We start from the raw sequence: 13,464 nt of genomic DNA on the forward strand, positions 1-13,464 counted from the left end.
AACAACTGGAGCTGTTCTGCATTTTCCTACAGTCACTTTCTAACCATTTCCTCACTGATGTTCTGCATGATAAAGCTTGCCGCAATCTCTATCCCTAAGCTGTGTCTTCTATTGCTTGTATCTATAGTGGCAATAAAGTTCAATTAGTCCCAAAGTCACGAGTTTGTCTCTCAAAAGCAATTTTGGAGGGAAGTCCCTTTGGAACGCTCTAATAAAGCCTTTAATAATGCTAGTAGCAGTCTAAATGGCCGTGGCAGATGTAGATGCACTTACACTCAAACCCACAGATACACAAAGTCTTTTCTTTTTTGTCTGTTTCTTCAAATGCCCCTTAACACATGCATTCAGGCAGACACCCCTTTCCAGTCTATATCGGCCTCATAATCAATTAACCAGTATATGCAGACAGTGACAGGAATTTTTCTATATGAAATCAGTTTCAGTATTCTCACTATCTCTACTGCAACCACATTGCAACTCAGTCCAACACAATCCTATAAGCTCAATGTGGAAACACAGATCAAATTTAGCATCAACTTAAAAGCAAAAGTCGGCTATTAAACGTAAACATGCCTCTTCACGTCGTCACTCACGCTCATACACTTCCCCAACCACACAGACACACACGTATACACATAAAAATGCAATCACACTTACATACAAAACCATCACACTTCATTCCGCTCCCATTTCCACACAGAACTGAAAGAAGCGTAAGTGTTCATTTCTTGTAATGGGCGTAGTTACTGTCTGAATGGATGTGCCCAACAATACCCAAGACAAAATGTACACAAGTCTTAATCTGAAAATAGTATCAACCAGCCGATATTTACATTTCACCTCACAACAAGCAAAGCAGGCATTCACATGTACATATCTACTTGCACACAGTGCAATGAATATGACTTTACTGTCCCTGCACTGTTAGTTGTCATTTGTTTTACATTGTACTCTGCAGTTTTTCCAGTGTACCTCACTGGGTCTCCACTGGATATACAAGAGACAAGAAATAAGTCATTAAATAAGTCATAAGTGATAATCATAAGCCTGCTAAAAAGATTGCTGCAGTTGCTTCACTGTGCACCAAGTATGGATGTGAACACAAACAGCTCCTTCATCTCTGTCACGGTTTCATTTTATATCAAGTACAATTACAGACCACAGCACCAACAAAAACTAAAATGTCAATGCCCAAATTACATACTGCATTATATGTCTGCTATCCTGTTGCCACTTCATATCTGGCAATCCCAAATTATGCTGGTGCAGTTGTTAATGCATCAGAGTTTTTACATCAGTCTATCTTTGGAGGACTCACAGCTATCAAACAGGGGCTGAGAAGATGTATTACATTAATTAAATCATTTATTTAGGCTGTACCGTATGTGTCCATGCACAAAATTCTGGCAGTATATACAGTTGTGTACACAAAACCCACAACAGATCACACAACTGCCCAACAGCTGCTTCTTGGTCTATTAAGTGCACAATAGAGCTTAACAGATCAAAGTACATGACAAGATCAGTCCATCCAGTACAGCTGTTACCTTAATGACTAGGTTATACAACATCTACCATAAATGTAGACATAAATGAAGACATAACACTATATTAGGAACGCTCCCTGAGGTGCAGAGCAGCTGAAGATAAATATATCCAGTAATGTTAGTATAAAGCTGTTTGTTAGCTAACTAGTTTGCCTGCCGCCTATTGAAATGCTTGCCCGGACAGGTAAACTTTATAGAGTGATTGTGACAACATCAATAACATACAGAGCTAAAAGCACTTGGTGCGACTTGGTAATCCACTGAGGGGAATATCTACTAAGGTTTCATACCGCACTGTTTTGACGCTCAACAGTGAAATTGTGTGTGTTATTTTTTACTAAGGAGTCACAATTGGGGTTTGGAATGGAAAAAAAAATTAGGCATCACAGCTGGAAGTTGCGTGTTTGGTCTCACGTTTATGTATTTGAAGGCATTTACATTCAGGAGTGCAAAATATAAGAGTGCGGAACGGGAATTTATACAAATACCCTTAACATCTGTTTTACTACCATTGTGGCAGATGAAATTGTGGCTGACATTTACCACCAGGGGAAAGTAGGGCCAAAATTTGTTATATTTGTTATTCTTTTGACATGTTGTCACATTTAAGGATGGAGAGGGTTTTTCTATACTGCTCAGTATATGCACCAGTGTGTTTGTGTTGGTAAATATGGCGCTAAATTAAAAATTTGTGGGGAGGCAATATTTTTGTCAAAAAGTGTCCCAGAAACACTAAACCAAGACAAGCTTAAAAAGCAGGAAGCTAGAGGAATGACACTAGAAGAGAAAGTTGTGCAAGAATGAAAATGAAAGAAGGGACATACTGTACATACTGTCACTATAAATTGTAAATTATAATTAGTTATATTTTAAAATTGCATTTTGAAATTATATAATATATATATATATAAATTCTTTTTATATAGGAATTTGTAGTTTTATTTGTATATACATATACAATTTATAAATTATTTTTATTATACTTTTATCGTAAAATCTATGAAGAGTTATTTAGTCTATGTTTATGTATATAATTAATTGTTATATCATTATATAATTAATTGTTAATTGTAAAATCATTTATAATTTTCAATCTTCAGGGTCCTCTATAGATTCACTCTAAAACTCTGGCTCATGTCAATAAGTTTGCATTTTTGACATTTTAGGCTTAGATCTTGTTCTGACAAGTTTATTCCACCACTTCTCAGTCCTGGGCCTCACTGTTAGCAAGTTTACTGTAAACAGACCAACGACTGTGTAAAATAGATGGATGGCATGACAGCTCCACAAAAGTGAAATCACTGTAGGCAATCGCTCCCCGATGGCTGGTTGCAGTATAGATCATAAAACCTGGCCCTCCATGATCGCGAATGGAACATGAGCTAAACTTTACATTCACAGTATCATGCTGACCTGCAGGTGGAAGGCAAGTTATATAAAATGGGTTTATTTGAGAAGATTGATGGCTTATATTAGCAGCATGATAACATGGCTCCACCTTTGGATATAATAATATATTTATTATAAGGCATTTTGACTTGTGCATAGTGGCAGACGCATTGTCCATCTTTTATGGATGTTTTGTTCTGTTGCCTGTAGAAAAAATAATTAATGAAGTTAAGTGAGAGAAGCCTTAAAAATTGTCCCCAGCCTTACTGCCAGAGCTGAACTCAGGCTGGAATCAAACTTGAGCTGTCAATGTGACAGTGCTACGGTTTGTACCTTCACCAGCCTCCCTTAAAATCAGCTGTACACTGTAGTTTCTTGGAAATGACATAGGGTGACTGAAAAAGTACGGTATAAAATAATAAATTCTTGTCTCCCCTCTCTGTGCTCAGCTCTACTGTGTTTTAATGAAGCCCAGTTGACAAAATTTTTGCTGAGAAAATTAAAGACAACATATGGTTGTGACAGCAGCTATGTGATCAGATTTGAAATGAGTGTTCACAAAGATGTTTTAATGCTAGCAAACTCTACATGGTGTTTACTGTTTAATAGATCTTTGACTAGATATATGAAACCCAGTGTAACAGGTTATATTATAATTTATTATTGTTATTATTAGATTATTTATCAGATGCAGTGTCTATATATTTGTGCATTTCAAAATCAGGCTAATAGGTTTTGCGACACCTGGTGACAGAAAGGAGAACTGCATGTTGGATCTTTTTTAGCCCATTGAAGTGTAAAACCACTGCATTCCTGATGAACTGACACCACCAGGGCACTGAAAACAGACCATGGTAACAAAGTTGCTACAACTGAATATCTTAATCATGTTAAACACATGACACTGACTCTGTTGGATATGGGATGTCATAAAGACTTTTTAATTTTCACGTCACACATATAAAAGTAGTGTTTAATGAATTCTGCAGTGTGTGTGTAGGTGTGTGTGTGTGTGTGTGTGTGTGAGTGTGCGTGCGTGTGTGTGTGTGTGTTGGGTGGGTGTGTGAGTGTGTGTAAGGTCGTCTATTTTAAAAATAACCTTTGACAGCAGTAGTTACTGGCAAATAACACCAGGGGTTCATAAATCATCAGCATCACTACTAGTTTCACAGCTGTGTCTTGTGTAGGTAACAACTGAAACAATAACAGCATTAGGTTTTTACTAAAAACATTTTTATATTCAATATTAATTCATCAGGGTGCCTCATTCAAAGTTACCATTTATGAATTTGACAGCAAAAAATAATATGTAACAGAATCAATGGTGCTAATCTTGGTGCTATTCACTACTTGACAATACACTCCATTTATCCTGTTTGAGTCCTGGAAACTCAAGATATCACCAGACAGCAAGCTGTGATTTCCTATGATATCAGAGCAGCTTATATTTATAAAAACATTAGTGAACCCTATGCTTTGCTTCAGGTGTGCTGGAGTAAGTTTGGGCCTCCTGAAGCGAACTTCTGTTTAACCACATTTTTAGGATATTTATTGTGAAAGGCTCTCTCAGACTGGTTCCACAGCATCTCTTCTCCTGTTAAGAAGAGATGCTGCAACAAAAAAAAAAAAAAATCCACTTTTGGAAGTCGCTCAATCAGAGCCTTTTTTTTTTTGTTGTTTTTTCTTTGATATTCAGGGTCATTGTCATCTTGAATCACCCAGCTTCAAATGACCTTTAGTTGGTGAGATATTATCCTGTAAGATGCCTCGATAGAGTTGGGAATTTATTTTCCCCTCCATGATGTCAAACTGTCCAGTCTAAGAGTTAGTAATACAGCCCCAAATCATGATGCTCACTTCACTGTATTTCACCACTGGGACTATATTCCCATATTGGTATGTCTCTTTTTACACCTTACCTAGTGCTCTGTGTTCTTCCCAAACAACTCAATCTTAGTTTCACAGAACTTTCTATATTTCACTCACTCATGAACACGATTGTTTACCAATTCCAGAGATTTCTCTGAGCCTTCAGCTGTGTAGTGAACACAAGGCAGGATTAATATTAAATAATCTCCTTAGGTATATTTTTACATTCCAAGACTAATAAAACCAAGGAGCCATCTGAGATTTGACTCTTTAAGGAATTTACCAGTGACCCACGGATGTAATTGCTAGTACGCAGCAGGATGTGACCCCACCATGTCAACAAAACACTGGATTTCCAGATTCTCTAACTCACGTACCTGTGTGACTTTTATTGATTTTCATTTATGTTGTTATTGAGTTATGACTCCAATGTACTTACTTCATGTGTGTCATGAAATGTTATCAAATAATCTAAAAATGTATGTCTTGGTGGAAAAATAAAATATTATTCCTGTTTTAGAAAACAGATGAATTAGTTTTAAAAGTCAAATTAATGCCACCCCACCACTGTCGCTCAGACCAGTGAAACTGCACCATTGCAGTCAGGTGACTGTGAAACATTCAGGATCGGGCACATTCCTAGACCAACCAGAGTGCTCCAACCTTGATAACTGATCAATCAGGTGAACACACCACCCAGCGCGGCAGAAAACAAAAAGCGTCCAACAAGGAAGAAGCACTCAGACTCACAGACAATCAAGAACAATGGAAAAGCAGAGAACCAGGGAGACGTGACCTGAGCACGCGACTCATGCCGACCACAGAGTCAGGCACACGCAGCCATCTCTCAAGACATACAAGAAAAGACCGGTTTCTGCTTCCTCACGCAGAGGAGAGACTCCAGTAACCAAAAGACAATTGACTGCTAAGTTGGTGCCCCCCTCCTTGATGTTGTTTTGTAGTAAATAGCTCACCTCAAGCTGACACTCACAGCGAAGTTCAACCTCAGAAGTTGAGTGTAAATATCCACAAAAGGTGACAGCAGCAAAGCTCCACAGACTTATCAGGCAGAGCCAACGGCTAGCAACCACATGAAGTGAACAACTTGGTGATAAATGGATGTCCTGGGCCTCCAGCTAAAGGACCGTCAATGCTCCTCCTGGAAACCCGCCGGCCCGACTGCAGTTGGACCAGCCTACAGCAGGACTCAAACCCAAAATTGATTTTAAAATCCCTTTTTCCAACACCGCAAATCAGCTACTGTTTTTAAGATGTTTTGAGATTGCTAATTCAACAAATTTTCAAAAAAACAAAAAGTTTCTCCTCGTTTGTACATATTGAATAAATCTTTAAAATGCACATATGACTGGAATTATCCTTCCATCCATCATCTATACCTGCTTATTCCTAACCAGGGTCACAGGGATCTGCTGGAGCCTATCCCAGCTCTCTTTTGGTGAAAGGCAGGGGTCCACCCTGGACAGGTCACCAGTCCATCAGAGTGACTGGAATTGTTTAGTTCACACAATAAAGCAGAAAACTCCCATTTACATTAAAGTTATTGTACTAATTGACTGGTTGATCTGCAATCAAGGGATCTGGTGCCCCAAAATTATGAAAACCGTTTATGACATTAATAATTAATAAACCAGAGATGATAAACATTGTTACGTTCGCTACAGCTGTTACTCTGGGCTTCCTTTTTTACCCCATGGTTTCACAAGCAACTTTTCTTCAATCTGATTGAAGTCATTCTGATTACAAATAGCAATTTAACTGCTGTGCAATTACTGTACGTGCATTAAGAATATATCTTTCTTTGACATGCAAAGTTGTTTTACCTACTGGGAAGAATTTAATCTGCCAGAAATGGGCCAGATGAGGAAGCAGCCGTGACGTGGTTCCTATTTGTTACTAAAGACATTCTCTAAAAGGACAAAAAGAGACAAGAACACATTCAGATCAGAAATGACTGGATATAAAGCGAAGGGAAAGAAGCAAAAAGAGATGAGGTAAAGTCAATACAATAAAAACATCAGATTTCAGATTTTTACACCATGAACTGTGCAAACACTAAGCTGTCCAATAGACATCAGCATGAAAGATGAGAAAGACACAGCCAATGATCCGTAGCAAACACTACAGTAACATTGCATGCTTCTCTCCCTCTTTGCACAGAGCATATCCTATGAACAATTATACACTCTGCCCTCTGTGTAAAATTGGGTGTGTATTGAGAAAATAGTTTTTTATTTTTTTCAACAAGCTCAGTAGTTCATCCATGATACTATTAATAATAGAAACGTCCAATGGATTTTTATGTTTTTGAAGTAACAGACCTATTTTTAGAAGAAAAAAAAGCTTCTTTCATCAATGAAGTCTTGTTTTTTTTTTTTTTTTTACTTAAGTGAAACTGTAGTTACCCCATAGGTTCCCCTAGGTAACTTTTAAAGAAAGTGCCTCGCTTGTTGACTTTGATTCATTGGTCTAGAGCACAAAAGGTGTGTGGGTGGTTTGTAAGTCACTAATCCATCACTTTCCCCACTGCAGCATTTCCTGCTACTCTCTATAATCTGGTGTCAGGAAGTTAGAAATACCTTTCAGAACGGATTTAAATATTCATCAGTGACCTACGTTAGTATCAAACCACTGCACATGAACATATTAGGATTATTAAGTACTTTCACTGTACCCTGTTGTGAGGAGTTATGGTTTGTATTTCTCTTTGTACCTTTATACTTCAAAACAGGAGATTAAATCTCTAGTGTCATGATGATTCTCAACAGCTGTGATGCTTACTGTTGACACTGCTGCAAAATTAGCTGTGTTCTTGCCTCAGAACAACATCAAGGAGCCAAAGGTTAAGGCAATGTTAGCCTAGGAACTCAATTAGCTTGAACTGAAGGGCTCCACTTTGCAGTCTGCCTTAGATGTAGTCTCAGGTTAAGATGAAAGTGCGTGCATGTATGTATGCCTGCCTGAGTGTGTGCATGTCTGGAAGCTTAAAAGGTGTGACAGCTTTACTCAGTTCCCTCACTCACATACAAGAGGTAAACCATCTACGTTGTGTTCCTGATTAGAGTCGATGTTCCATATGTGTTGACTCATGCACACTTTTCACATGCCACCATCCCAGGAATGCGTATCATGCTCCCTGCTTTTTCACCAGCAGCACATTTGATTCCCATAATCCCAGCTGTCACCATTGCTATCTGTTACCACTGCATTGCTGTCACTGTGGGTTACCAAGAGCTGTGGCTGCCATGGAACAATGGGAGACAATGACAAATCAATCTTCACTTCTAATCTCTGAACGGAATACAGGAATAAACACAGAAATATTGTCTCGTAGGTCGCTCAGAGGCCAAAGAAAGTAATAGCACTATACACTTTATAGAATGACAGATTAACTGTGACACAAGCATAAAGAGAAGTGTAAAGGAGCACAGATCAGCAGAGAAGGGGAATAGAGTGAGGTGGAGAGGAGCTGAGGTGAGGACTTGATGTCATAAGGGGGACAGCAGAACAGGTTGAGAAAATTGTGCGACCAATGGCGCAAAGTTAGTTTGCCATTCAATGCATCACTTCATCCATTTTAATTGAATAGATAAGCAAAGTCATTTTGCTCCATAAACTCCTGCTGTGTCATCAAACATCTCCATCCACTCTCTGCCCTCTATAACTTTCTTGTTTTCTTTTTCTCATTTCATTCTTTACAGCCTCATTCTTTAGCTCCATCTCACCCATATGTAGCTTAAATTTCACTTGTAAGCACTTATTCTGAAGTGCATTTGTTTTTTATGTCTAACTATGCCAGCTATGTCACGTTTTTGTTGCAGAAGCAAGAGTGAGTGCCTGAGATAATCACAGGAATAGATTTGAATTTCTATTTATTGTACTTTCCTGTTCCCGTCCACCTGTTTGTATATGGTAAACTCTACACATCTGGTGCTGCATGCTGAAACAGAAGCTGAGAATTATTTTCTTGTCATTTCCATCTGGAGGAGAAGATTTTCAAAAAATAAAATGAAAAAGCCAGGTTATATAGTTAGCCAGATAACTAAAAAAAAAAAGATAACTCATTTGGCTCTCACTCTCTTTCTCACACATATATATACACACACTAGTTGCTTTGTTCGTGTTCACTCTAATCTCATGTTGATCACAGCAGCCAGTTTCTAGTGATTAGCACTACACCCCTGTCAGATGGACTAAATACAGGCTGCCTTAAGCCCCTTGATCCCCTGAGGCCAATGAGGATTCCAGCTGTGGAGAAGCAGTGGGAAGGTTTAAAAAGCAGGCACCAGGCAGAATGTGTAACACCATGGGGGGAGGCATTATGTGTAACACCAGAGTACCCTCATTGTGATCCCTACTGGGCTAACAGTCATAAATGCCTTGTCTTCTGTAACAGTAAATCTACACTGATCACTGAATGGTTTGTGTGTGTGTGTGTGTGTGTGTGTGTGTTTGCATGTGTACATCTGCTTTTGTGAGGATCATCTGAGAAAGTGAGGAAATTGTGGCTGGTCCTCACATTTTCAGGCCCCAGTCTGAGGCTTAACTTGGTTTTAGAGTGAAGGTTAGAATTTGGCTTAGGTTAGCTTTGGAGTAAGGATTAAATAGAAAAGTAAAGTAAAGGGTTAGGGAATACTATATGTCAGTCACAAAGATAAAAGTCTGTGTGTGTGTGTGTGTGCGTGCGTGTGCGTGTGTATGTATAGAAAAAATGACTATACATAAAAAATACAAGGGAAGTAGCAGGTTACATAGAATTTGAGCAGATTAGAGATTAGATGCCACAGTAAACAGAAAGCAGGCCTGCTATATGAAATTCCTACATTTAATTATCCTGTATCTGATAGTGGCAGGCATACAGGCTTAGAACAAGCCAGAATAGAAAATTTGTTATGTAGGAAGGTGTAGGACGTGTCAGTATGAAAAATTAAAATATTCACTGAGGCTTCTGAGTTCTCATCAAAGGATATTGACACCTTTCTTGGCAGCCTTCTTGTCTTGTCTGTGTAGTCATACCAGACAGAAGCATTTAGAAAAGTTTTCAATATCTAGGATGTTTGATGAAAATACACTTGCTCTATTCACTTTTATTAATGGCTTGTAATTCATGGCTAACATTATGCTTCTGTAATGTGTTCTCAGGCTATGTTTGTGTTGTATTCACTGAACCATGTACAGAAGTCTGTTACTTCCATACATTACATCTGCCCCTCAGAAAATGTATTTTCTTTAGCATAAAGAACACCAAATAACAGTCGGTATGAAAGACCAATAGTCACATTCACAGGATGCCACAGTGGCATCCCTACAGAAGACAGTTCAGTCTGGTGGTCTGCCTGGGTACAGTTGGTGGGGGGCTGCTGCCTTAATCACCTTTATTAATCCTGTATTTCCCAGTGAACTATGAGTGACATCCATGTAGACCTTAGTTCCTTTCAGCCCCTGCAGGGTCACAACCATTTTCTATTGAAATATTTCTGGAGCACTGATTATCCTGAATAGAAATCTTCAAAATGCATACTTCCCAGAGGGTTGATGAAGGTGGTTACACTGCATCTTTCAGCATGAAGAGGGATTTGAGCTAATCAGCTGACGGTGTCTAGTTATGTGAACACCTTAGATCCCAAAAGCTGTGACATGATTTCCTCCATGGTTGGTAGCACATACTTTTCATACTGTGTCAAGCATTGGAGGTTATTTTAATAGGGAAGCAGCAGGTTACCATAGAACTGAAACTGTCCTCAGTTCTCTGCCACTTCATCCAGGGTATTAGTGTGACACAACCCTGCTCAGTGTCCCCTATTGTTACACTTCTTCAGCTACCACACCTATTGTAGTTCCTGCTTCTTTTAGGGGGTTGCCTGCTTCACACTCAGAGTTTCCTTTCACAGGCCATTTAATGTGCCAACCAAATGGTAGCCATGCTTAGCTCTGACAGGGGCTAAACAATTTAAACAACTTCCTTAGCCTTGTGCACATGCTGGATAACTTGTAGTAACATTCTGTTTTAAGATGAAACATCTGAAAGACCTGAGACTGCCTAACCTCTACAACTTCTCATGCAACATGATCATCTCTTTTGTTTTGTCAACAAAATTATAGTTCACTGCTAGTTCTTATAGACTACTCATGGGTTCTGGGTCTATGGTAAAAGCATGCTTTTTCGTGAATTCTATTCAATCTTTGAATAAAGCACCTATTTCTCAAGATAGCCTCATAGTCCTTTTTCTGTCCTTACTCTTTGAACTTGAAGGCTTTATTGCCCAGTGCATAAATGAGTGAGTAGACCTCAACTTCCACATCTTCTCTGTTGAGCATGGTGGCTGTCGCTATGCAGGTGAATTTTAACTCCAGTCAACTTCCTGCCAAACAGGAACTGCTCTTGGGGGGTTAAACTTTTGTTACCCTCTTCTTTCTCTTTTTGCAATATGTTTGTGTTCATTCAGTAAACAACTATAGTCTCTAAGTACTATACAGCACACACTTTCACACTTGTTTGTTAAGAAACAGTAGTTTTGAAATGCCACGCAAAATTTGTAGCCTGAAGACAGACTTTCCTCTTTTGTTTCACTTCATTTATTTATATTTGACTCCTAGAACACATCTGAGATGGGGTGGTAAAACTGGTCTCCAAGTTTCCTACCTGTACCAATGGAAACCTTTTACAAAGCCATTTAAGTCAACATAATGTCATTATCCTTGATTAAATGTTAAAGTTGAATAACAAAATGTCAGTCTGTAATTTAGGATTATTTTTTTAAAATGCTGTTGACAATGTCAGAAGAGCAGAAGATAAAATGATACTACAGAACTATGAGTTCTATCTCATTGGTGCGCAGCCCTGAAGAGAAATGCATTTACACCCACCCGGGGTGGGCCCCCCGCGCCGGAACAGTGTCCTCACGTCCGCAGCTCCCATATATAAGGTGGGAGAATTTCTCTTCAGTGCTCAGGCACAAAGATGTGACCCATAGCGATAGCCCAGAGGGCTGTGCCCAATTCACAGAATCGGGTTATGATACATAACCAACGTTCTGAACAATGGGACATTTTTATATGTGTGTCTTTATAAGGCCGACCGGTCGAGGCAGATGAAACTGAGCCCGGTTCTGCTGGAGGTTTTTTCTTCCGTTAAAGGGAGTTTTTCCTCTCCACTGTCAACAAGTGCTGCTCATAAGGGATTTGTTGGGTTTTTTGTTTTTCTAAAGTGCCTTGAGATGGTTTGTATTGTGATTTGGCGCTATACAAATAAAATTGAATTGAATTGAATTGAATTATAATAGACAGGTACATAGTAAAGGTCTGTTCAGAGTTTAAACTTAATACAGTATATTGTTACAGGAGTCTGAAGGATTCATAACTTTGAGGGGTAGAACAAAACAAAAATTTGTTTTATTATTTTATACATAAAAGTTTTCAGCATGCTAGAGTCTGGACCTTTACATTATTTTCATACCCATTTAATATTTTTAGTCCAGATTTTGATATAGTTTCTGTTTTAAGTTGACATTTTACCATTTTGATTTCCATTATAAATATTGTATAATGAAGCAAACATTTTAACCATTATTTATTGATCATATGAAAACGGATGCAGTGATGTTGAGCAGAGCTGGTGTCACAGCTCTTCTCCTTCCCTCATCACTGTAATTAAGTGTCATTTTGTGAAAGCACAGTCATTAGATGTGTCATAGTAAGTTTAATTAGCACACATCAGGGTGTTAATTTGATTGTCACGACCCAGGCCCTGCATATCCAGAACACAGACCATACACATGCACTAAAGTAACTACCTGCATATATTTAATGGTGAATGTTAGTCTGCACCATCTACACCATGTGAGGCAATGACATATGTCTGTGAAGACTTAAGTGATATTTAGAATTTTTAGTTGTTTTTTATAGTTATAGAAAATCAGTGCATTTTATTGATACAGTGTCTTTGATCCTTAGATCCGTAGACAGGGAGGCATTCAGCTACTGGTCGACCTACTGGACCACAGGATGAGTGAGGTTCACCGTAGTGCCTGTGGAGCCCTGAGGAATCTGGTGTATGGCAAGGCCAATGATGAGAACAAAGTAGCCCTGAAGAACTGTGGGGGGATACCTGCCTTGGTCCGCTTGCTGAGGAAGAGTACAGATGTGGAAATCAGAGAGCTGGTAACAGGTACAGTATCTGTGACAAACTTACACCTCATCTGCTTTGCATTTTCCAGCATGACTCTGTTTCTATGGCTGGATCAGTAGCGGTTATAATGCTGTGTGCATTTATGTGTAGGCAATACAATTTCATGTGAATATGTAGACAGAACTTAATATGTGGAGATAAGAGGATCTGTCATGCAGTACTACACACACACCTACACTATATGACCAAATGTGGAATTACTGTCATCTACTGTATCCATTACTATGGATACGGCATTATTTACACATGGAGGAACAGTTAGCGCTACCGAGCACAGGTCTGCTACCTGGAAGATACCTGAAATCCCCCTGAGCTCAGAAGGAAAAGAAGAGTGTGCAGAGCGGGAGTGAAGTGTCATGAAAAATGGAGACGTTATAAACCTTGTCCCCTATCAGTCACTATGGGAAATGAAAGATCTCTACTCAATAAAATGGAAAAACCTGCAGTGCTAAT

The 13,464-nt window shown here is 38.9% G+C and overlaps 1 protein-coding gene across 7 annotated transcripts in view; it reads left to right on the forward strand.

Annotated features, from left to right (window-relative positions):
* Window positions 1-13,464, forward strand: part of ctnnd2a (catenin (cadherin-associated protein), delta 2a) — a 258,555-nt gene that overhangs the window by 167,035 nt on the left and 78,056 nt on the right. For all 7 annotated transcript variants that reach the window (XR_003294714.2, XR_003294713.2, XM_026291760.2 and 4 more), the window contains one exon: window positions 12,777-12,990. Coding sequence is in view for 5 of the 7 variants with exons in the window: in XM_026291760.2 (XP_026147545.1) it covers window positions 12,777-12,990 (214 nt within the window). In the remaining 2 variants the exon portion in view is untranslated. The remainder of the gene's footprint in view (window positions 1-12,776; window positions 12,991-13,464) is intronic.

The sequence above is a fragment of the Mastacembelus armatus genome, chromosome 20, assembly GCF_900324485.2.
Source record: "Mastacembelus armatus chromosome 20, fMasArm1.2, whole genome shotgun sequence".
In the NCBI taxonomy this organism is placed as follows: domain Eukaryota; kingdom Metazoa; phylum Chordata; class Actinopteri; order Synbranchiformes; family Mastacembelidae; genus Mastacembelus; species Mastacembelus armatus.